Source organism: Anomalospiza imberbis, chromosome 7 (genome assembly GCF_031753505.1).
Source record: "Anomalospiza imberbis isolate Cuckoo-Finch-1a 21T00152 chromosome 7, ASM3175350v1, whole genome shotgun sequence".
Classification (NCBI taxonomy): domain Eukaryota; kingdom Metazoa; phylum Chordata; class Aves; order Passeriformes; family Viduidae; genus Anomalospiza; species Anomalospiza imberbis.
The window spans coordinates 2426769-2453293 of NC_089687.1; the positions used below are offsets into that span (position 1 = coordinate 2426769).

The 26525-nt window shown below is 41.3% G+C and overlaps 1 protein-coding gene across 2 annotated transcripts in view; it reads right to left on the reverse strand.

The window, feature by feature from the left end:
* Nucleotides 1-26193, reverse strand: part of ACVR2A (activin A receptor type 2A) — a 51164-nt gene extending 24971 nt beyond the window's left edge. For both annotated transcript variants that reach the window (XM_068195132.1, XM_068195131.1), the window contains exon 1: nucleotides 25992-26193. In XM_068195132.1, coding sequence (XP_068051233.1) covers nucleotides 25992-26046 — 55 coding nt within the window. In that variant the 5' untranslated portion in view covers nucleotides 26047-26193. The remainder of the gene's footprint in view (nucleotides 1-25991) is intronic.
* Nucleotides 26194-26525: the final 332 nt, after the last annotated feature.

A 26525-nucleotide genomic window follows, 5' to 3' on the forward strand; every position in this document is an offset into this window, starting at 1 on the left:
TCAAAATATAAAGGTTAACCTGATTGTCCAGAAAGCTTTCTTTTTCTAAAATAGTTTTTAAAAATAAATGAGTTAGCAACTTGAACAGGGGTAAACTTGGTAAGCTTTAGTGTAGTTTTGTATAGCAAGAGCTGCATTTTTCTCCAAGATTACAGTGGGGGGAGCAACAGGAAATCTGTATTTGCTAAGATATCTCATCATATACTGGGAAAATATTTCAATTTTTTTGCAGTTCACACCTTTTCAAAATGGAAAATTTGTAGGGATGAGCCTGCCATGGAAGTATGAAATTCTGTAGCTGAGATAACACTTCTGAAAAAGAAGGAGAGAAGAATCCAGTGCTAGAAAACTGAAGGATGATCAAGCCAAAGGCTCTACAGTAGAGTGGAAACTATGGAGGATGATGTCACCTAAAACCAGGGAATAGAACTGAGAGTGAAGAGGGGGAAGGTGAGAGGAATAATATCTGTATTGTTAAAAAACCCCTTGCAGCCCCTGATTTGCTTGGTGGACAGTAGCAAAAAAAAAAAAAAAAAAAAAAAAAGAAAAAAAAAACCCCCAAAAAAACCAACCTTTTTTTTTTTACCCTGAGACTTCTAGACTTACAGTATGGAAAATAAATCAGCTGCTCTAACCACTTGATGATGTTATTTTACATATATAGATATATCTTGGGTTTATTTGCATGGTGCTTTTGCTGAAGGAAAAAAAAGCTGGGATTATTTTTCCAGTGCGTTCCCTCAGTCCCTCCCAGCAGTTTGTGCCATTGATAGAAGAAATTAATAATGCTGTAATGGGATTTTGTAGAGAACTTCCATTTTCTGCCTTCTACTTCCAAATATCTTATTTAAGCCTAGATTTCAGGAAGTGGGAAAACCCCCAGATCTCTGGTGCCCGACTCTTCCAGAATCCTTTCAGAGCAAAGCACGTGGCAGTAAAAGGAGAAAAAGGCTCAGTGGCCATCTCTGTTCTTTGGGTAGAAATTAAAGTGCCACAAAGAGCTGTTAGCCCCAAGATAAAGATTGTCATCCTTTGGGAATCTCCAGAGACTTGAGCTAAGTGTTATTTTTCACACTCCCTGACTTCAAGGGAACACAGTAAAACAGAGGCTGATGTTTTCAAGTTCAAACATGCCACTGCTGTCACTGCGAGGTGTGAGCAGCACACAGCACAAACACCTCCCAGCCACTGCCTGATGATTTTTGTAGGGGAAAAAAGCTCCAAAGATCCTAGAAATTGTTTGGTTTGAAGCACAGCCTTGGGGCTGCACTCATCTCTGGTGGCTTTTAGTCACTGCTGGTCCAATGTCCCCTTCCTGGCACAATGACCACATGGTTAAAATATTCCAGTATAGTAACACAGGGCTCAAAACTGAAAATTTTAAATTCTACAAGATTCGGATGTTGGAAAAAACAGAACAGGGCCAAACAGTAACCAAGAAATAAGTTGGCTTCTGATAGAATCTCTTATGTCTCAGTCTTCATCTGATAATAGAATAAAATCTTCTTAAATGCCTGTCAGTTGCCCCATCTCTAAAAAACTAAGAATAATCCAACAACAGGCACTGGGTAGAAATACCCAGTTCCCAATTTGGATTATCCTCCTCTCCCCAGTGCAAAACCCCAAACACAAAATAATAACAACAATAATAAGGAGAAACCTGGAATCATTTGTTGACATTAAAACTTGCACCCTGATTACCCAGGAGAGATCACCTCCTCCTGCCTCTGGAGAAAGCTCAGGGAAGCAGCTGCCCAGGAAGGAGCCAGGGATTCTCTCCCACTGCACACAGGAGTGACACCATTTCCACCCAGAGTCTTGGAATGCTGTTATTAAACTCAAAAAGAGACCCTTCAGCATTAAAGGCACCAATTAAGCACCTAAATAAACCACCTAAGGACACGCAGACTGCATCAGGAATTATGAATCCTTCTCAGGGATGAGTCTCATGCTGGTGGTGGCAACCAGCAGCATTTCTATTTTGGGACCTGCCAGGGAGTTTCCCAGGAATGATCTCAGATACCTGTCAGAGCTGCTCCTCTGATCTGAGAATCCCAAACCAGCACAATCCTGCAGCTCATCAGATATGGGAGCTCCTCTCAGTAACACCCAGCTGTGAATCCCAAAGGTTTTTGGATCAAAATGATCCTTTTTGGGGTTGGTGTTTGTGGAGGCTCTTCTCTGAGCTACAAAACTTCCTGAGAACTTCCCATCTGTGAGCTAGGAAACATTGAGAATTTTCTCCAATGGAGAGTTAAAATTCCTGCAGCCTCATGGAGATGGGAAATTTGAGCATATTAATCAATTAAAAAGCATTGAGAAAGCTTCATTTTAGCTATCAATTTTAGCTGTCTTCAAATTTCCTTCTCTGCTTAGGCTGTAAGACAGGATCAGAAAATGACACTTTTTCCAGCCTCCTCCTGTACCGTTTGTTTCACACACCTTCCAGGGCCTGTTCAATAGGATCAGTGTCAATATTTCACCTGCATTTATAAAGACAAAGAAGGAGTCTCCTCTTCACAGACTCCCTCCTGACCCCTCAAAAACACACACAGGAGAGTTCATTCAGGCTAATTACAAGAAATTATTCTACCTTTTGCCTCCCAAATCAGTCAAGCACAATGCAAATGTAACAGTTTGACTGCAAAGCAAACAGAACCACACACCAAGTCAAACAAAAACACAGTCAAGACATCTAAGAGGCAAGCATCCAACTCCACATTTGATGTTTCCTCCACATGATATATCCAACCCCCACTTCTTTTTCTGTCTTACAGGACCTTATGTAACTATTTAAAAGACAACAGGACCAGTGTGATTCTGCCTTCAACTCAGCTCTCCAACAAATCTCTCTGTGGGTGTCGTGTCCCACTCGGTGCTATTGCAAGCAAAAACACCACCCAGTTCTCCTACATGTGCTGATCAAGCTTCTTATTTACATTCTAATTCTTTAGCCATTGCTATACTTCTCTTTTTTTTCCTGTGGTTACAACCAAAACTCCAGCCTAAACATACTTACAACGAGTTTTGTTGTTTGTTTTTGGTGGTGTTTTTTTTATTATTATTATTATTTTTTAAAGCATCAGCTGTATCTTTTTCCTTCAAGATGGCCCAGCAAAATTCCCAAGTGCTGAGCTCATGGGCAGAGGCTGGAGGGTCAGTGCACACCCAGACAAGCTCCAGCTGCCCCTGTCCAGATGGCAGCTAAAAGGAGGAGAGACAGGTCCCACACTGTGTAAACACACAGAGGGATTACCTGGGAGCTGCAGGCAAACAGGATAAGTGGAAGGGAAAAGGCAGAAACCAGCGCTGAAAAATTCAAACCTTCCAATGTTCCTACTCCACTGAGCTGGGAACCTTCCTTGCCTGTCCCTCTTCCAACTCTCCAGCTGATTTATGGAGAATTGTCCCACTGAGCTTTGGGCTTGGTTCCACACAGCCCATGATCCCAGGGTTCTGTATTTTCATTTCCATTCTCCCACCTCATCCCACCAGGACTTCCCAAGTTCATCCTGCTCACACATTAGGCCAGAACTCCAGTCAGGACTTCAGCCATTCCCAAGGGTTTCTCCTGGATGGATACTGGGTTTGTTTGTTAGGAAATACTCCTGCAGAAGCACTTTGGGATCAGCTGCATCACTAAAGGATGATACTGGCTGCTCTGATGCAGGAGCCCAGTTTGGAAAGCATTTTGGAGCTGTAGCACAATCGAAAATCCAACTGAGCTGTGCAGCCTCAAACAGCTGAAGTGGCACAAGGAGTGGAAGTAATTCCTTCCTTCAGCCACTAAACTTAAATAAATGTCAGGCTGCAGCACTACCCATCTGAGTAAATACCTATCAGCAGAAAAATGCTAGTATGTTTGTGACTGCTGAACTCTCTTCCTAAAGCAAAACATCTACATAACCTCAAACTTCGCTGGGTCTCTTTCATTCCCACTCATTTCATTCCTATTCATTTCTACTGTCCAGTCCTGTTGAGATCAAATTCCAAACCTAGTCTACACTGTAAGAGTTTTAACATTTGTGTCCTCATGCTCTGAAATCAGTGTTGATTATATTTAAGAATCCAGCACAACTGCCTCTTTACCTCCAGCTAAAGTGGCTGTCACTTGAGATGGATTTTCTTTGTCCCCTCTGAGGCTGCCTCATTTTGCTCCCCGTGCCAGACTGTAATCTGAAGATTAAGTGAAAAATCCCATTTCTAGAGCCCGAAACAGCCACGTTTCCAGACAGGAGCACTGCTGCCAGGGCCAGCACATCCTCCCCAGAGGCAGCTCTGCAGGCCCCAGCTCCAAACACAACAGCAGGGCTCAGTGAAGCTCAGCCTCAGGGAGCAGATCCTGGGACCTCTGAGGGAGGGGAAAAAAGAGGATTAAGACTTTTTTTGTCTCAAGTTTCTTATTCTGGACTTGTTTTCAGGGAAATCCAGTGCAACTACCTGATGGAGTCTTCATTATGTCAATGTTTTCACTCATAATTTAAATACTCAGCATTTTTAAGCCCCATCATCACCTTGCCATGCTCCAAAGCCACTCCAAGTGAGCTTTCACTCAGGAATGAGAACTGACAGATTTCACTAAAAGTCACTATTAGGACTGTTTTTACAGAGAACAAATTTGGATCTAAGTCACCAGTAAGCTAGAAAAAATATCATTTATTTAAGATTCAGAAGAAGAAAACAGCAATGGAACATCAAAGCAAGTTCCTCATGCACCTCAATAAAAAAACTATTTTTCTGTTCAATTTTTCTAGTCTTTGTGGGTTCTCATGAAGCTGATTTTGCTATCCACTTGTCCTCTTTTTAAAAATGTTATTACTACTTGTATCCAGAAAAGCAAGATCGACACCCAAAAGAACAAATCCAAAAAAGAAGCACTTCAAGATCAAAAGGAGGTTATTATAAAGTCAGCATAATACATATTAGAACTTAACTCTTTTTGAATTTCTTATCAGAGCTTTAAGAACAACTGACTGGAAAGGGGAGCAATTTAAAATTACCATTTTAAAACTCTTTTCAGAGCATAAATCTGTAGTAGGGACTTTAAAATATGCTACATATTGGCCACCCAGCACATTTATTGTCATTAAAACATTAAATTCAGCCACTCCTGCAACAGCTGCTTTAAATAATTCAGCTCTGATCTAACATGAGAATCAAATCAATACAAAAGTAATCCAGGACAGTGGGGTTTATTTCTCTTACCTGCCTAAAGCACTTAAAAATGGTTTAAATTTCCATGTTTGGTGTTCTTCTTAAGAAAACACCTTATTAGAAAGAACTGCAGTTCAATTCTAGCAACCTGTAAATGATCTCCCTATTCCTTAAAATAAAAATTTGGAGGATTTAAAAAATATATATATAACCTACTAACATCAAGCAATTTAGGAAAAAATCCAACTAAGAAAAAAAAACACCAAAATATTCTTATTTCTGGTTCTGTATGAGTAACAACAAATTTCATATCAATCTCCACCATCTTATTTAACAGCACAAAAATACCTTTTAGAAACTCAAGGTTATTGCTGGAAATATCTCTAAGTATGAAAAAATTAAGTCATGTTTTAAAGGTTTTAGGCCTCTAAACATTTAAAAAATAATTGATTAAATTAAATCTCATTTAGGAGCCATTCACACAAACTATGGGGAATGCAAGTCAACAGAAGCATCACTGTTTGTTAGGAAAAGTATCCAAAACTAAAAAGTGCTACTGGATATTTGAATTTTGGTAAAATACCTCTTGATCCTACAGCCCACACCTGACACAGCACAATAATCCCAAACTATTTCAGTTTATAGCTTGCACATCACTGAAAAAACTGCCTTCCGAGTGTTCAGCTGAGCCAGTTTTGCTTCATTTCACCTGGCAAGAAAGCCTTAATTTGTTACAAAAACGTTGTACCAAACCTGCAGTGCTAACTTCCCAGTGTGCTGGTTTGGAATATTAAGAAAACTGATAGGAATTTTGTTAGGAACTGACTCTCAGGAGGGCCTGCACAGATCCCAACCACACCAGGATCTATATTTAGAACAGCAACTCCAGTTCAACCAGTCCATCAGTTCTGTACTGGGTGATGCTTTTAAAACAGGAGCAATCCAGGTCTGCTGGCTGACACTTGCATTAAAATATTTTCTTTTTATTCATTTTCCTCCCCATGCTGCATCAACACTCAGGCAAGATTACAGATCTCCAGAATGATAACCCTGTTGTAACATAAAACTATTACTTTTTGCTACAGAAGTAAAGAAAAACAAATTTTAAAAATCACACATCACTGCTAAGTCACAACAAAGCCGGAACAGTTTTAGAATTCATAAAGATCAGGGGGAAAAAGTTAAGTAATGACCAAATACAGAGCAATGCACAACTCACTGGATCCTGTAATGGATTTTCAAGTGGTTTTTGACCGCTAAATATTATTTAACTTATTGTCTGGTAACTTCTCCATCGTTTTGTGGATTGGATGAGCTCATGGAGCCCTATTCCCAAACCTGGATTTAAGACACCACTGTGGTCTAGAAGCTACAAATATTTTTTAAACTCTAGCCAACAGACTGGAATAAAGCACTCAGTGGAGGCACCAACAAAAATTGAAATAGAAAACAAACCCCATCCAACTTGGATATTTATCTAACAGAACTACCCAAAATGTTTTACTAACCGACCAACAAATTGTTTGAGTATTAAAGGTTTATCTTCATTTCAAACTTCCCCATAAAATACATCAAGTTCTCAAATTGGCCCTAAACAACCTTAAGGAATTAAGAAGGGAATAAACAGCAAATGTGAATATTTCAGATCTTGGAGGAATCACTTCAGTTGCACTTGGTGCACACAAATGAGGAGCAGCTCATGTCCCTAAGCAGGCACAGATTTACCCCCAAACAGAGATTTGAGGAACTCCCATCCTTCAGCTCTTCTGCTGCCACACAGAATTGGAATTGTACCCCAATAAAATGTGCTTTATTTGGGTACTTTGCTGCCTTTGACCCTTTTCAAGAGCCTGAAGCAATCCAGCTCCATCCCCCAGGGCTGGGAGGGTGGAAAATCGGGCAGAAAAATCTCGCAGGAGCAGAAAGCAGCAGCTATCACCAGTATCAGAGTGCCACAAATCCAGATCAAAGCATCCTCCACCCTCCCTCAGATCTGCATCCAGCAGCAGGGGAAAACCCACTCAGGGCTCACCTGGCTCACTCCCTGCCAGTTTAACGTTTGGAATCACATTTGCTGCATCTGAAATAACCCAAAGGACTCGTTAAAGCCTTTCTAGATACAAAACACCCATTTTTGCCACTTGCTGAAGGTATCCAAATGTGTCATTTTTCTAGCAGTTAGAGAAGATACCGAGTCTCTTTCTCTACAAACAAATACAGATACAAAAAGCCAGTTAAGAGACTTTCTGGCATTCGAGAAAGGAAATGATAAATGTAATACAACCAGTTTTAATCAAGATCAAAGCTGCAGGAGAATGCAGACAGACAGTCTAGACTGCTTTACTTTGAAAGCCTAAGCATATAAAGCAACATCTGCAAAGAACATTAATCACATTTAGTCCACAATCTTATCACCTCCCAAGCAAGCAGAAACAACTTTTACTTAAAAGTCATATGCTTCTATGTGACAAGCATTTTTAATTATCTTTAAATTAGATATTTATCACTGATTATAAAGCTGTTCTGTTCACTTTGAAATAAGCTGATGTAATTTGAAATACACTTGCAGAGCTCTCTGGACAAAGAATGGAATAAAGTATTGGTAAGGAAGCCTGGTGAACAGTAACAATTATTTTACATGGCTGGTATAGAGTGGGAATTCTTGAAATATTGAATTAAGTTCTGATTTGCTCCTCTGCATTTCAGACCATAACTCAGCAGGCAGAAATAAAGTGAAAGATTTTCTGTTCAGTTTTCTTTGGCTTTGGAAAATAACTTGAGAATATAAATAATCAGCCTTCTTTCAATTTTCTTTCTATAAAAAAATTTATCTCGCTCCTGCACTTTAGAGGAAAATTAAAAATTGGAGAGATGGTGCATATCTACATATAGAGTATTTATGTGATAATATACAGCTTCCTATACAAAAGCAATTTATTCTTTGTTTACTTTGGTTTATTTTGCTTATATTCTGCTCCATTCTCCCTTATAATTTTGCTTACTCACTAGCAATCATTTAATTTATTTTATTAAAAGTGTCTTGCATTAAAGTTTTCCCTTCTGCCAAGGTTTTCATACAATCTACCCTTCAACAAGAGCCTGGCAGAGACAAACCCAGAAAAAAATTCCATCATCTTACAACCCTGAGGCAACAGCTGTGACAATTTACAACATTATAAACCCACAGAGGCAAAGAACAAAACTGGGAATTTCTGCACTAAACTCAGCTTCTCCAGCAGCCCCACATCCCACAGGAGAGCTCGAGAAATGCAGCAGCAAATCCAAAATTTATGAGTCTTATTCGAAAATCTGGGTGTTAAATTCCTCAGTTCAGAACAGTCAGAGTGTGCAGCCTCCCCTGCAGCAGGATTCACTGAAAATAGGGATTTTTAGGATTTTTACTGATGCCTTTCAGTTGGAGATCCCTTTGTAGTTCCCTTTGCAGGCACTGCTGGCCATCCCGCTGCTCCTGTGTGAGATTCCTCATTCTCTCCACAAATTTATAGACAAAAAGATAATTCCTGAATGCCTTTCCCCCAAATCCTCCCCAATCTGTCCACCTTGCTGTTCCAGCTCTCAGCTGCCGAACAGAGGTTTTGCAGCAGCAATGCCCCAGGCACTCACCCCACCCAGAACAGTGGAGATCCCACTGAATTTCTGTGGAAAAGCACCTGGTTTATTTTCCTGCCCAGGCAGCAGCATCCTCCTGAAGCTCTGCAGCGTTCCTGGAGTGCTGGAGTTCATCTGCCTGAGCTATTTAAAGAATTTCCTATCTTTAGGCCTACTGACAACACTTTTTTTATTTTTTAATGTAACTTTAACCTCCCACAAAAAGCAGTTGAACAAAGGGAGACTCTGCACACCTTCTGAGACTCCTACACCTGTGGAAATTGGAATGCTTGGAGAAATACCCTCATATACTATGATTTCAGTTAATTTCTGGGTATTGTTTTGTTATTTAACTGGGCATCTCATAGAGCCACAGCAAGGCAATCTATTTTCTGGCCAATTTTCAATTTGCTTATCTGATCAATACCACCACAGTTCTTTAAGTTACAACAAATTACAAGTATTTAGGTCGAGCAGGAAATTTTAAAGTGCTGTAGGATAATGCAGAGGTTTTCTCAGAGCTTGGCTATTTATCTTCAAAACCCTGGGATTGGTTTGGGCTGCAAAATGTTAATGAGGTAAATTCAATAGTATAACTAGAACTAAACAGCTGCTTTTAAAATAGCAAATAAAATTTAGTTTCAATCCTAACTCCAGCTACATGGACTTCAATTTTTATTATCTCATCTCATGGAATGAACCACGTGGCCTAGGAGAAATAACACCGTGGCTATTTAAGACAAGGCAGGTCTGACAGTTCTCACTGAACTTCCAGTGGAGACCAGAATTCCAAAGTCCAGGGATGAATCAGGGAATCTCAGGTACGTGACCCAAGAAAACAACACCACAAATAAAAGCTTTAGGGCAAAAGCACTGCACTTGCAACTACAAGATAATTTGTCTTCTAAATTTAGATAACAATTAAGAAAATGTTATCTAGTGACCTGGTATCTGGAAGGCACTTTAGGATATGATTTTGACCTTCTAGTTCTTATTCAAGAACACATTTAAAGCCAGAATATGAATGCTGTTACTTCATTTAAAAGCCTCTTGACACTTTGACAAAGTAACAGCCTTAAATTTGATGATTGAAGCTCCAAGTTCCACGGCAATAAAAGGCTCAAGAGGGTTCCCTAAGCACGTTTTCCACAGGAACTCCCTGTGCCCAGAGGCAATGGGGTGAATCTCTCTTGCCTCTCAAAGATAAGAGGACAAAGATGACTGTGGATATATTGCATTAGTTTATTTGGGAGAGACCTGCCAGACAGGTGAGCTGCTAACACATCTCCAAAAACACTTCTAGGAAATTACAGAACATCAGTGAGAGAGGAAAATGACATTTTTTTAAGCTATGCTGCACGAAAGACTACAAAAAAGACATTTAAGCTACAATTCTGACTATTAATGCCATTCTCTGATAAGTATGAATTCCCAAGAAGTGAAGTGGCTGCTTACAATATGCAGAATTCCCTAGAAATAGCATCCCACCCACTGCACGTGGAGGCAGGTGAGTAAGAGGCAAAGAAGATCTCTTCATGGAATCTCCCATGGGCTAACACTCACTAAATATGATCAATTTTGGATTTCACAGCATTTTGGAATATCAGACCAGCCTGGAGTACCCTGTGTTAAGCGAGGCTTGAGAAAGCAGCTGTTCAAGGAGTCCTTGAATAGGTAAAAAGATGAAGAAACTTTTCAGGCCAGGGTGTGGGAACTAGACATTCAGAATTTTACCTTCAAAGTTATCAATGTATGAGTCTTAATGCCAGGGGAAATAAAAAAATCTGTACTTGAGTCCAGGAGTACAAATCACATAAACTAATTTTGATCTGTTTTGCTCAAGCAGCACTGCTGATAAAGAAGCAGCAGAAGCAGAGGACTCAAGAGATGAAAGCAACTGAGCTGAGCCCAGGCCACTCAGTCTGGATTAGCCCATATCACTGCCATGTCCCACTGTGCCCAAAGTCATCCAGAGGAGGCAGCTGAGAGCCAGCAGCACCCAATCTGCTGACAGGCACCTTTGGGGCTCGCTGAGTGTGAAGAGAATTCAGCCATGAGCCCAGGCTGGGATGGCTCACACAAACTCACAGGGACAGACTGACCCCCTAACCCCACACAGACCGCACTGCTCAGCCCCTCCATGCCCCGCAGGATCCTCCCCGAGGACAATGCAAAGGGAAGGACCAGGGAATCACAGGCACAGCTACAGCTGAACTCTACAAAAACAGCCGGTGACCGAGCTGGGTGAACTTTGCACGGGCTCACCGGGGCTGATCCGCCCCCTCCCTCCCCGAGAAATCCAGGGACAGGGAGCAGGGAATCTCCAGGGCTTTAATGCTGGCTCTGGAAAGCTCCTCAGCACAAACTCCGAGGCTACAACTGCTTGGAAGAGATGAGGAAACAAATGTGTCCGAACACACACAGTGTTGGAAAGCACAAACAGTAATTTTAATCTGGATTCTCCTTTTGAGGAGAATTTCGAAAGCATCAGACAATATGAACTGTAGGGTGAACTAAAGCCTTTGGCAGCAGCATTCAGCAATTGTTTGATCTGGAAGTTCCATCCAGACCCAAGTTTAATCACCTCTGAACAAACTATTCCTCCCTGAATTTGTGCATCTGTGAGATCATTTTTTATTTCCACGTGTTCTGAAACACTGAGTTCTACAGTTTAATTACCCATCATTAGCAGATGTACTTTTTCTGTTTAAAGTACCTTCATCAATCATTTAGGTGGATTTGATGTGAAGCAGCTGGCCAGCAGGCTGAGCAGGAAGAAAAGACAAGTTAGCAAGGTACTCAGCCCCAAAAGCATCCTGAAATGCATTTCCCTGGAGATCATACAAAGGTAGGATGTTGGCATGGATTGGGATGGAGAAAAAACAGGTACTTAGCAGTATCTGGGTTATTCACTTTCAATTCCCTACCTGATTTAATCCAGAATGATGCTTAAAAGGAAATCCTTCCAGTTTGATGATGGGAATTTTTAGAACAGAAAATAACTCAGCAGATTTCAAGTTGTTTATATTTAGTTAAGTTATATATGTGCTCATATGAAATCTTTATTCTTAGCTATTGGGTATAAATAAATATCAACATCCAAAAGAATGCATTTCATTAGTAGAAAAATGAAAAGTTTTCAGGTATTAAGGGACAGAATAATGATATATTTTACAGCTTTATTTCCCCTAAGATAGGAAACACCAGTGTCACAGGGATTGCTGACTTTCTCCAGAGAAATTCCCAAGTTGTATTTGGAGTTTCTTCCCCAGAGTAGTCATAAACACAAGTTTAAGGGCTTCTACTGCCAGATGTTGTGTTTGATGGAGAAGTGCTTGTGCTCACACAGAAACAGGTGTTCCTCTTGTCACAGCTGAGGAATTCACTCAGCAATAAATCCTCCTGGCAGGCCAGGAGAACACCAAAGCTGCACAAACGCAACACAAAAATTTATGGGAGAATTCTCTTGTCCTGCCTGCTCCAGGTGTTTATCCTGTGGTAGTCGATGAGTGTTTGAACGTGAACACAAACAGTTCTATCAGTAAGATCAATAAGGAGGATTTGCCTCTGCAAAGGAGAGGAAAAATTGTCTGGTTTTTCATTTGGATTTTTTTGTTGTTCAGTTGGCTGGCTTTTGTTTGGGTTTTTTCCCCCAGGACAATGATTACCTCCAGACAGCCAACACAGCAACAGATATTTAATAAATCACTGGCCAAACAGCAACAATGACTCAACTTTCGGTGGAGCGCCCTCAGGAGTGGTTTATTCTATCCTATCAGGAACAAGGCTGGTGTTATGGAGCCCACACCAGGAATGCCAGGCTTCCCTGAGCTCCATTCCTTGAAAACCCAACAGAGGCAGAGCCTGCCTCCTCCCTCCAGCCTGGATGCAGTCAGCAGCAGTCCCACAGCTCAGGTGGATGGCACATTCCAGCTGCCTCAGCCTCTCCTCCCAGGATGTTTATTTAAGCACAGCATTATTTATGCAGAGATACCAAGGTTAGTAATGCCCTGAACTCTGGTATCCCACTTCCCTGTACAGCCACAGCAGAACCCAGGACTCCTGAGCACAGAGTGTGGAGCTGCCCTGGGCACCTGAGAAGGGAGCACAGAGCACACACACAGCTCCTGCCCCACAGCCATTACATTTCTAGACTCGATGCCTCCATCCAGCCACCCCGTGAGAAACGTCTGCTACAGTTTAAGTTTAATTTTAACAGTTTATGCTAAACTGTTAAAGTTTAATTTGATTAAACTTTAACAAAACTACAAGAAAGGACTAAATAAAAAAAATTACAGTGCTGGGAGCCCCCGTGACTACCAGCCACATGGCTCATCTACAAAATGGATGCTCTGCCTTTTATACCCTTAGCCCTCCTGAAAGTTTTGTCAGTCAACTCTTTCTCTGCTGTCCACTGGTGGAGATCACTTTTGACACCTTGACTGGAGGCCAGGTGTTCTGCTGTGCCTCCTGGTAGCAAGCCAGCCTCCTCTAAATGTCTTGGCTACTAAGGCTACAAGGGAGGGAGGGAAAGAGGACTGTGGAATGACGTATTACAGTAACATTACTATAATCTATATAGTATCTATCTCTTAATTGTGAAAGCCAACTATCACATTACTTATCTATACAACCCCTTCCAAGGACTGAAGTCATCTGCTTAGATCACCAATAACTTTTTTAAGGAATCCACACACATGCTCTCCAGCAAAAGGCACCTACTGGAAATTCCACAGAAAAGCTTTAACATTATACTCCCAGGATATGGATGCCAAGAATGATCAGCCTTGCTGGAGGGAAGGCACAAAAGAAATCAATGTACATTTAGGCCTCTGCTCCCCAGTGGTGGCACTGTCCCTCCACAGAAGCCACCACCTCAAAGAAGGGCTTAAAAATTCTGCTTTAATTAAAAAGCGACTTAAATATGACAGCTAACTGAAAAAGGAAGAGGATGATGGAAACAGCAGCCCGGGCTTTGGAACACTGGCTTCTCTCTTCCCTGCAAGGGAGGCTGAGCTGGGAGAGACCGTGGTTGGGATAATACCTCAGGTAAGATTCCCCTGTGCTTTTAAACTGATTTGACTTCCAGTCACACTCTATGCAGCATCTCAAAACACTGCTACTAGAGACCAATTTATCTCCATTTCAGTGCCCAGGCTTGCATTTCAGCACAGAAGTTGTCCTCATGTAGAATTTCAGGGAAGATTAACAGTAACAGGACTCTGAACAAAGCCCAACAACAGCCCGAGGCTGACTTCACCCTGCCTGTAACAAAGGCTGATGAGCTCAGGTGCTGTCCCAAAGACTTGGTTAACAGCTCAACTCTCAACACCACAAACTCATCCAGAGCTTTTCTTTCCAGAAGTGCGCCCTGCTGACTGGAAGATATTCCTGCCTTATGGCTTTAGTCAATTCATGACTGACAAGCTGCTGACAGGTGCCCAGGCTCTTACACACTCCCCTGGCAACTGGAAGATGCTCCTGGGATTGAGACCTCTCAGGAATCATGGCTGTTCAGCTGATCTGCAAAATTCACCAACCATCCCGTTTGTAAATGGGATTCCTGATGCTGTGTTAAGTGTTTTGATTCAGTACATTCAGGCATTATCAGTTAGGGTTCTACATTTAAAAGACATCCCCTACATTCTCCCCTCATCATTTCCAGACCTGTTAGTGCTGTCTGTTCTCTTCTTGGGTCTGATTTTAGCACAAAATTTTATGCCCACCTGCTCAGAATAAATGTCTAAGGACATCTGCAGCCAAAATCTGAGTGACATAAATTAGATACTGCTAAGATTATGTTGCAAATAGTCTTTCCAAACAGTTTTCTTAAATCCGGGATATAACTGGATTTTCTGATCACTGTATCAGCCATTCTGTGATTGTGTCAGTCTGAATCTTTTATTTAGTTCTCACCTCATTGTTACCAGAGAACCCACAAGATAGGAGACAATTTTATCACCTATTCCTTGGAATGACAGAATCACGGAACAGTTTGATTTGGAAGGGACTTTAAAGCTCATCTCATTCCATGCCCCTGCCACGGGCAGAGACACCTTCCACTATCCCAGGGTGCTCCAACCTGGCCTTGGAAACTTCCAGGGATCCAGGGGCAGCCCCAGCTTCTCTGGGAGCCTGCGCCAGGCCCCTCTGCTGCTCTGCCTGGAAATCTTGAGTCTAGAGCCCCTAGAAAAAATATGATATAAAGATATTTTAAAAGCAAGGGAAGAGGAAAAAAAACCAAAACCCTGTGAGAACAAGTCTGCACTGAGATCCTCAGAAGAATGCTGAAAAAGAGAAGGAAATGCTTTCTGAAGATGGAGGTTATTAAAAACATACTGAACTGTGCTGTTTTCCCTTTCTCACCCAATACATGCACAGAACAGCTCCATTCACCAACACTGAGGTGGTTTCCCTTGATAATTCCCTTCCTAGGACAATGCAGGCAGTCTCCCTGGCAGCCCTTATTCCATCCATCCCTCCCCTTGCTCCATCATCTTCCACCCAGCTCTTGCCTTTGATCCCTGTGGGAAATGGATTTGTAGAAAATTCTTAAAGCTTGACAGAAGGTTCACATAGTGTGTATCTGTATGTAAACTTTGAGATAAGAAATGCTGGTTTAGAAATGCCATGGAATAGGACAGACATTATTGAGAGAAATGGAGCTAGAAACAAGTTTTAAAGGATGGTCTTGTAAGTGAGACTGGATACTTTGGAGGAACGGAAGTATGTAAGATGCATTGTAGTGGGACCCACAAGGTGTAATTTTAGATTATTGGCTTTAATGCATTTACAGCATGGTGTGGCAAAAGCTGATAGGCCAAGAAACACTTATAATGTATTGTAATTAGGAAACAGTTAACTTCTGATTGTGATGGCGTGAATTAGAACATCTGTATTGTCTCACCCTTCTCATGGTGAAAATGAAATAAAAGTTTATAGAACACCTCTGTTACCCCATCTCTCATTAAAAAAAAAAAAAAACAAAAAAACAAAAAAAAAAAAACAAAAAAAAAAAAAAAAAAACAAAAAAAAAACAAAAAACTAATCCAACAGATCCTGAGTGCAGAAAGCTCTGTGCTGTTCTTTTCAGTCATTTCTGCTGCTGTAGCAGATTGGCTCAGCCCAGCCCAAACCCAGCAGCCACGAGGGCTGAGCTGGAGTGAGGAATGACTGCAGCACAAAATGGGGATGTGGGGGAGGAATCACATACAAAGAAGAGGAACTCTCAGTCTCACTGTTCTCCCAGCAGTTTTTCTTAAATATCCTACAACTAAAACAACCTTTTTGGACAAGTAGAAGGTGATTAACAGGTTTTTGAAGCTGGCTGAACTGCTGGAGGAACAACTAAAAATCGTGGATGTTGTGGGCTTGCTTCTAAAATTTTTGCATTACTGAACCTCTGTTCAGTAATGGGGAAAAGAGTTCAGATGGGCAACAGAAGCTCCCCAGAACACACTTTGTCAGCATGTACATATCCCGAATTCATCAAAACCAAATTCCAACACACGTTTTTTATTCTTATGCATGAGAGAAATGGGAACTCATCATTTACCTCCTCTCTCTCATCTTCACTTCGAATGAAAGAGCTTCCAACACCAAAGTATTTGTGACATCAAGAGGAAAATTTCTGGGATTATTACATTTCAGAGCAATATTTTTGCAAACAAGGTTCCAGGAAATTCATTTTGCTTGGTTTGCCATCCATCTGAATACTTTAAAGCCCCTGGAAAAGTCTAGCTGCAATCTGGAGCATCATGATTTTTCAGGAGGGATCCACTCCATTTCTACTGGAATGAAAAGTGGGATCTGTGCTCTCCTGGCTTCCCTGGAAGCCTCTGACCCAAGAGGATGTGATTCAGAACTCTGTCAGCTGAACAGGAAAAGAAAACTTTCACCTGAAAGCTCTGTCTCCAGGGGTGCTTTCCCAGAAAAGTGCTAAATGCTGAGTTTGGGGCAGGAATGGAAGCAAAACCACCTTGTGGTTTGAAATCACTGCCTCACAAATTAATCAGGGTTTCAGAGCTGGGTTTTAGTACAAGCACAGCACATAAAAACTCATCGAGAGCTCACTTCTGATCTCTATCACCCCAAATGGGCGAGGTCAGATGAGCCTCGGTTTGTTGGGGTCTGTCCCACTGACACAAGGTGAAATTAAATAAAATGTAACCAAGCTGATACAATTTTTCAAAGCCATTGCAGATCATAGTTTTAACGGGCTTTATGTTAAATTTAATAAAATTCAATTATCCCCAGAGACAACTTGCAAAACAGATCCTTTCCAAAATATAAGATCAGAGAGTTAAAATGAAAATATTTTACCAGTGGTGTTTTCTACACTACTTTTAAAGGAGCTTTACAAACAAATGATGAAAAATAAATCACCTAATTCTTTATAAAAATTACAGTAATTCAAACAATTGTGTGCCATTTTGCAACTTTCACAGCCTAAATGTTTTTCAACCCTGAAACGCGGAAATATTTAAAGAAAACTCTTCCATCATGTAATTGCTGTGAGCTAAAGAGAACTAGCTGTACCCTCTACTGACAAACACCAGCAAAAATTTCTAAAATTAACAGTTACTGCAAAGTTTAATTTTGTCTTGTACACTCAACACTGTAACTCAACAACAAAATTAAACCACTTCCCTGTTTATGTGGAAATTCCTAGAAGGAAACAGTTTTTCATACTAGAAGGCTTGATAAAATGACTGGTCATATTTAAAAATAGCTTTCAAAAACAGATCAAATTTCCATTTATGTGCTGATATTGAAATCCAAGAATTCAAAATCTAGCTGAAAGAATGAAGACCACTCCAATCTTTAGGCAGCATTTAAGGAATGGAGATTAGTGTTATCTAGGTGAGATAAGAGCTCTCAACCTGAAAAAATAAGGTCAGGCTTCAGTTACAAATAAAAGGCACCTCTAAATCACAAGTTGGTGAGGCACCAAAAGGCAGGAAGCTGCTGAAACCCAGCTAAATCAGCTCTGAGAGATCTGCAGATAGAGCCGGCCTGGGATGGGACAGAGCTGCTCCTGTGGGGAACGGTCTGGAGGAGGATGAGGAGCTCCACAGGGTCCCTCCAAGGGCTTCCCTGGGACCCAGCCTGGTTCAGACCTTTCTGGAGCTGGGGGAACAGCCATAGGGGTCTGCAGACACTGCCAGGGGCAGGGATGACACTCCAGGCAGACTGCAGCGGTGGGCTCACGGGAATTTCATGGAATTCCACAAGGACAAATGTGGTGTCCTGAGCCCTGGGACACAGCACCAGTACAAGTGGGGACTGCCAGGATGGGTGCTGAAAACCACCTGGAGGTTTGGTGGGCACCACACTAAAAAGTCATTTCAAAGAGGAAATGACCATTTCTACTCAGAGCTGTGACTATGAAGTGACATCTAAGAAGTGACATTAAAACCAGGCAGGCAGCAGATTACAGAAACCAGCTGCACAGGGCCTGCATCCAAACTGCCAATGCTCACCTCAAACAGGAATCACCTTTAAATATGAAATAGATAACCTGAAGGAAAAATGGAATAAATAATTGAAGAAAATAAATGTATCCATCTACACCTCAGATCACAGCCGGCCCAAGGACTGTTCCCTCCCCTCAGACCACTCATCCCAGTGAGCCCATGCAGCCCCTGCCACCCTGGAGCACAGATCCCTGCCCAGGGCTCCGTGGAATGCTGCCCTGTCCCAGAGCAGGTGCTGGCTGTTCTCTAAGTGGGACAGCTCCCAGTTGAAGCCAGGGCTGAGCTGGAAGGCAGTAAATGATGCCAATGTTTTCACAGCACACTGATGGCACACACTCCAGCTCTCAGGCAGGACATGAGGGAACTCTGAAGTGCTGAAGCTGCAGGAATTCTGGTTCAGCCCTGCCTGTGCTGCCTCCTGGCACTGCCCTCAGACCGTGCTTTGTGTCATCTCATTAGACACCACTTGGCACCAGCTACAACACTATCAGGGCTGCACTGGGAGCTGAGCAGGGCTTGTGTTCCCCGGCAGCCTCATTTCACTGGGAATTCCAGAAACGGGCAAAGAGACCAGCCACAGATCGCCTCTAAAACATTCTTCACATCTACAGTCAGTCACAGCAAAACATTTCAAAACAATTCCTGAGTTACTTTATCCATTCCCATTTTTTTTTCCAGAAAAAACAAACAAGAACATCCCAAACCAAACAAGCAGAAACAAAACAAAACCAAACCTGCATGTTTTGCTCTCATAAAAAGTTTGGTATCTTTCAGAAAATACACAAATCATATCCTAAATGTTTTTGAGCACTGTCTCCCTCCTGCATTTCCAAAAAGGACGGATTTAGCATCCAACTTCAAAAGTCAATCTGCCACAAGAACCTCTGCAATTTGTTAGAAAAATAACTTGGTTTTCTTATGTGCATCCCATTTAGAGATAAAAGACACACAAGGAGTTAAAGCTATTGAAAAAGTAACACAATTCTGAGCTATACAGATGCTTAGCATTTTCAAAATAATTATACAGGTACTTTCTAACAGAACTTTCAGATTAAACATCTTCAGTAACTTCTCAGGTATCAGCTTTAACAGGGTCAATTTTCAGAATTAAAATAGCAAAACTTAACTCAGTTGCTGCCATCATTAGAGAAAGTGGAAATCTTCCCAAGTGTGACAACAGCTTAATTTAGGCAAAAACTAAAACCAGATCAGCCAGCAATGGCTAAATTGTATTGTAATTACAACATACAATTTTGCTGCAAATGCAAAATACAATCTTAATTCTTAGTTTTAATGAGGCAGATCAATATCTCAAAGTTCAGGAAGCAAAAGAATTTGAGAAATACTCTTTTTGGCCAAGATACAGCATTCATCTTCATAATCTATTCTCTAACCGTAGACAATGTTTCCCTCATGTAATTAAAGAGTTATAAAAGCAGAGAAATGCATCTTGGCATTTCTTACATGCCCATCACAGTTAAGAGTACATAGGGGTTTGCTTTTAATTACATTGTCATTTCAGCATTTTGTATTGAATTACCACCTAATTACAGATCCATATAAATCCTTAGAAAAAAGAAGTAATGCTTTAACAAAGTAAAGACTCTCCAAAGGTGATATGGAGCCATTTAAATTCATTGAAGAACTTGGAGCCCTCTTGCCAAGTAACAGTCCCCAACATCCCATCAGGGCCAAGCAGTGCAGTTTAACAGTTCCCAACCAGGCACCGTGGTGAGTAACTCAAGAATAACACTGAAATTAATTACAATTTTGTACTGACTGCATCCTGAGCGAAACAGATTATCCTGCACCACTTTAACCAGAAACACCAGCAGAACACAAAATGACCAAGCTTTTCACAAGGTGTTTTTAGAATTTGGAAACACAAGTTCCCTTCCAAACAAAACACAGAGGTGCCAACCCCACAAATGCTGCTGTTGCTGCAGGGTCTTGCTGTGAAATCCCCAGGATCTGGGGTGACACAGCCACCCCTCAGACCTCTGCTGGCACCAACACAACACAAGGGTGTCCCTTGCTCACTCTGTCCCTAACGAAGCTGCTCCATGAAGGAATCCCAGCACAGTCCATGAGGAGAAGCTCACAAAAAGTCCCACCAGCACAGAGGTGAAGGCTCCATCCTGCTCGTCATCCTGCAAACAGCATTGATTAATCTGGGAGAGCTGGGGCACAGGAGCTGAGAAAAGAGAGGCACATTGTTCCACTGAACTTCTGCAGAAAGAGCCCAGCTTTCTGCAGGCAGCTGTGCTGAGGTGCTGTCACCAGCAGGACCTCACACCTCCCAGTCTGAGCTGGTCCCACCCCAACACCACCAGTGCTGCCTCCAGCTGCTCCTGGCTGCAGGAACAAGCAGTGTTCCCACAAAAGCTTCTCTCCTCTCCAAGGGTTCTTCTAGTATCTCTAACCACATAACCAAAGATTTATGGCTCCAGTTAGTACGTGAATTGTCTGTTTTTCTTGTTTCCAGTTACAGCTTTAACTAGGAAATTCTGAAGAAAACAATAAACGTTGACTTTCCTCATCAAGAATTAAATTATTGTGAAACCATGATGATAATTATGCAATGGAAAAAACCTTCCCTGCTCTCTTTGCACCAACAACTGAAGGATTTGATGTATTTAATCTACATTTGGGATTCCTGGCCACAGAGATATGCAACGTAAACAACATGGCAGTAAATATTCATTTTCTGTGGGATTAAGCCTAAATATGCTCTGCTGTTTGGCACTGCAGTCACAAACTGTTTCTAAGAAAAAAACCCTCCACCACCACACAGACAGTGCAGGGAGAGAAGACAAGAGATGCCACATAAAGTCACTGGCATCCAATATCACTTCAATTCCATATGGAAATAACAGGAAATAAGATGTGCCGAATTTTAAGCACCAAGGCAACAAAAACACATTAAGATTTCATCACACAAGAACTTGGCTGTAAAATCCGTAATTTTCTTGATCTTTTTAGGGAGTTTTCATTTTCAGGAACATCAGAGAGCTAACAGCTCATGGATGCTACCAAGCAGTTCAAGCAGGCATTTGCATCAAACTGCTTTCAGTTAATTAAGTGGTGGAAATGCATCTCTCCTACACCAAGAAACCTCTTCCACAATCAGATTCCTTGTCAACCTCTCTCTTTTCACAGCCTGGAAAAACTACAAGTGGAAAAAGTTGGAAGAAAAGATGGAATGAATAGGAATGAAAAACATTGGAGGTGCTGTTATTTTTTCCCCTTCCCTAGAATTAATGATATGACAAAAATTATTGTCTATGGTTAAACAGAGAAGAAAAAAAAGTATTTGTCTGTCCTCATTTGCTGATCAGCCAAACTCATCACCTAAGGGATTCTACTCTCAAATTCCAGAAAGGTGGGAACGGGAAAAATAAGAAAACCATTCAAACACTCTCCATGAAACCCAGCTGAAAACTATTATTCCTGCAAACAATGATTCTCTGCTTGCAGAAAAGAGCTTTTTTCCCCTCACACAGAACACCTGCCCCTCAACTTACACCCAGCATATGCAAACAAACTTACTGAAGCCTTTTCTTCAGCAAAGCCTTGTGTGTGAAGGGTAGAGATGCAAATAAACTCACGACAGCAGCATCTCTCCAGAAATGTTTGGAAAGCAGAGTTCCACCAGAACAATGCTCACATGTTCTGATGCTGCATTAGCACAGTTACAGCTCTCTCCAGAGCCCAGAAGATTTAGGGTTTATAACTGTTAAGTATTAACAGATTACTTAGAAAAAGTTAACAGATTTTTGAGCTGTAATCATTTATAACATCAAGCTCTCCATAACTCAGTGTATGCCTGAAAACAGCATTAAATAGTTTTATTTAATGAAAAAAGTCCTGCTCTTAACAGCAACATTAGGAGTGCTCAGTGGTAATACATTTAATATAAGAACTTGTACACTGATAAAATAAAGAAATCTTTACTTTTAAAGCAGTATTAATTCTGAAGTGGTTTATAACCCTGCAATAAAGTGAATAAAGTGATAAGAGTCCAACCACAATCATGGACAGCTCGCAGGGAACACATCAGCAGAAACAATTTCACAAACATTCCCAAACCTCTGGCAGGATTTTCCAGGGTTACCAAGTCAATAATGAAAGGATAGTAAAAAAAAAAAAAAAAAAAAAAAAGAAACATTACACAAGTAAAGTCAAAGAAAAAGTCTCATGTTCCCCCTCAATTTCTTCAGGACACCCAACCATTCAGCCTGTAAAGCCATACCATGGAAAACAGGTTTTACAGTTCTCAATAGATTTTTTTTTTTTTTGAGGGGGGGAAAGATACCATTTAAAAAATAATTTCTGATAATAATCACAGTGAGACAGGAAAATAATAAATCAAAAATCAGAGAATAAAACATCCTCCATGCAGTGAAAATACTACTTCAACTACAAAGATGTCTTTGACATGCCAGTACCTTCAACTAAATCACTCAAGACCTTCTGAAGTGGCTTGGGAATCATGTGGCATTAGGAGAAACAGAGAGGACCAACACTTTTCTGGTATGGTTCTTTCTGCTTAGGTGATTTTTAGCTTGATTTTAGCTTCAGTTCTAAAAAATCCAGGTCTTGTTCCCTGTAGGAGGCTGCAGAGCTACTTCGATTTGGGACCACCCAGGCACCAAAGGCAGGGCAGGTATCTCAGAAGAGATGATGGGCTAGGAAATTAGGAGTTTGTGAGTAACAAAAGGAACGATGAGATTTTAAACTAAGATTATGGGTGAGGAAAATCCACTCCTCCAGCATCTCCCACACTTTCAGCTGCACGGGGTGTATTGTTTCAAAAAGCTCAGAAAATTATGGAAGTGCCCATTCTCTGTTCCTGAAATGCTCTGAAGTGTAGCTCAGCAATCACAAAACCACCAGAACACAGCCACACTTCCCTGGGGAGAGGAGCACCCAGATAACATCCCCAGAGAGCCTTCTTTGATGAACAAGCTGCTTCAGTCACAAGTTTTCCTGTGAAGCTCCCCTCCAATCTTGCCTCACCCACAGCAGAGGCACAGGAAGCTTCTGAAGTATTTTATTATTACTTCAGGATCTTCTGCTCCTTCTGAAATCAAACATGCACACAGGTTTATCTAAGAAGTATATTAGAGGGCACATGGAGAACCTTGACCCGGGCACTTTGTTTTCTTGTTTAGTTAATGTGCATTCATCTCAGCCTCTGGAGTTCCTACAGCTGGGTGCAAACCTACACCCTCTTTTATCCAAGCATCTACAAGTATTTTAAAGCCTAATAATAACACAGATGCTCTTTCTCAAATATCTTAGTCAGAACGGGGAAATATTTTCACTCTCTTAACAAAGATGATTAAACTCACTGGAAATTCCTGTCCATTTGCAGTACATTTACAGCATTTCATAGTGCAGTTTACAGATAATAAAATAAATCGCTTTGAACCTAAACAGCACTTCCACACCCACCACGCAGAAAAAAAACCACAACATTTTCACCTATTAAAAGAACCCCGGTATTAATTGGCCATGTAAACATCTTCAGAAAATAGCTGTATTTAAAAATAAATGAACAAATACAGCAAACCAAACCCCCAATCGCTGAAAGAGCCTGAGAGGAGCTAGAGCTGCACACCAGAGAGAGGCATGTCCACACCTGAACTCCAGGATTTTCTCAACCATCGCCAATATTTCAAAATACAGGACCTGGGCAGATTGCTTTGCACACTAAAGACTGAAAAAGAAAATTCTGGTGATGATGTTAGAACCAATCCATCAGGTAGGGTTTTAAACTGAAATAAGTCAGTTAAGAAACACTACTCATAAAAACGCCTGCACTTCAAGCTTAAAATCTTACATAATCTTGTAGCTCTCATCAAAAACCCAACAGTTTACTGTTGAATTTATTTATTTTTAGACTTGCCTAAAATTTTAGAGTGTCTGCAGTCCTGGTGTGAGTAGAAAATAGTATAATAATTGTTAAGTACCGGAACACTTAATGTGTAATACTGGAATAACCACCAAAACAATGTCATTAACATGAGAAGCAGCCCGGATTGCAGGCAGTTTCCTGCTCATTTAGCCAAGATTAATTCTTCACAGGCAAGAGGAACATTCTTTTCACCTTACCAAGGACAACCCGAGTGAGAAACGTTAAAGAAAAGACGTTCTTTATTGCTTAGCTGTTCTTTTTTATTAAGCCTGATAGGTAATGTCAACAAAAACCACTATTCTGTGCTCTAGGCAAAAGGATCTTAGAGGTGGACATGGAAGAGAGACAGACAGGGAGAGGAGATGGCAGCAAGTCTTTCAGAAACTGTTAGTGAGAGGGGGAATAAAAGTTTCCCTACAAAACATATTGCTGAATTAAGAGGAACGCTGCTAAGCTGAAAAATCAGGCATTAGGAAAAGACGACATACACGCCTTTACTGCAAGGCAAAAGCTGTCAGAAATCATGATTTGTTTCAAAAGAAGAATAAAAATTAGACACGCCGAACACCCTTCTGGCCGTCCTTAACCCGCTGTGCCGTTTCCCTGGTTAGCACAGGCAGGGTTTTTGGGTTTCTCCTGGCAGCGCTCGCCATTTCACAGCACATTTAGCGCACACAGCGCAGATCGATAGCACTACAGACACAAGACGAGACTTATCCATTTACTAACCACAGCAAAACGGCCTCTTCAGCAAAATCCTCCAGCTCCCAACGCTGGAAATTTAAAAGGCATCCTTACAGGGATCTCATTACTCCCTTCTCTCGGTCACACGGGGAGGCTGAGCACTTGTCTGGGAGCTTTTAGCCTGATAAACAAGTGTAGCTTTGCACACCCTGCAAGGATGCTAAAAACCTACCCAGAGCACTAAACACACGTTCCAAATGCGGGCACAGAGCGCCAGGCTGGCTCGCAAACTCGCGTTAGATCCTCACTCAGCTCCTAAGAGGGGTTTTTGTGAGACTGATGGAGCTCCAAGCACAAATGGACCAACAGTTGCCCAACCACTGGTTGCTGCCATAACAATTTTCCTCTTGGAAAAGCGTGGGGAAGTCCTCATACCCCGCTCGCTTCCCAGGACTCAGAGCTGGCGTTTGAACCCCCAATTTTAAGAGAAAATTAGTAAATTTTTTTTTTCCCCGCACTGCAAGGCAGTGACATAAGGAATAGCGAAACACAAAGGGTTACAAATGATTCTTTAGAAACTGAAAGCCTGGCTTTTCACCCCAATTCTGTTGGTACATCTCTACACGCACACACCCCTCGCTATCACCAAAGGACGAGCCCAGCCTTTCAGAGCGGCACCTATTCTAAATTAATGAAGCATTAACGAAGGTCCTATTCACCAGTGAATAGTCCGGGGTAAGAGAGATCAAACTGAAGGAAAGAGCATGTCAGCTGGGTAATTCTTATTTAAAACCAGCATCCAACACCGATAGCTGCGCTGCCAGGTTACTTATGTGACACTAGGTGGTTATATCTCCACATTTATTCCACACAATTGATCTCAAATCCAAGCGCTGGGAGCGTTTCAAGTGCTCACGTTATTTATATATATATATATATATATATATATATATATATTTTTTTTTTTTTTTTTTTTTTTTTAAGAATAAACACGAAAGCAACTTCTGCCTTTACAGCCGCTGCCATCCACAAACATTTACCATTTGAAAAAAATAAGATTTCTTCTCATTCATACAGAGCCAGCCCAAGTTTTCAAGTGACCCCAAAGCCCTCAGTTTAAAGTGACAAACCCAGGAACATGCGCTTACCTGATGAACAAGAGATAAGAAAAACAGCGAACGCCAACTTAGTAGCAGCTCCCATTTTCCAATGCTGTTAAAACATTTAAGTGACTTTTAGGTATCCAGTCTTCTGGGTCCTGCAAGGTGGAAAAATCTCCCTTCTTGCTGAACCGTTATAAAGCAATTTATAGCAACATTTCTGCAGCAGGTAGTGTTTTAATTTAGTGTTTCGTTTTAGTGTTCATAAAACACTAAAAATCAGGTTTGTTTAGACACTGACGACCTCCCCACGGTTCTTTCTAGAGAGAATCCGGGTTGAGGGAGGGATAAATATATTTGGAACCGTGTTTCAAAACACACGTGTCATTTGGCTTCTGTACAAACGGTGGCAAAATTCAATTCATAAAAGTAATGCTACGAATCCACTTAAAAAAGAAAATAAAAACCAAAACAAAATAAGTCAACGATTAAGCTGCTGAGCGCGACGAAGTCTCTGAGTCTCCAAGTGTTTTCCACATCAGGCGCCGTGAAGGATCATCCCTCGTGGGTGCGAGTGTCGGG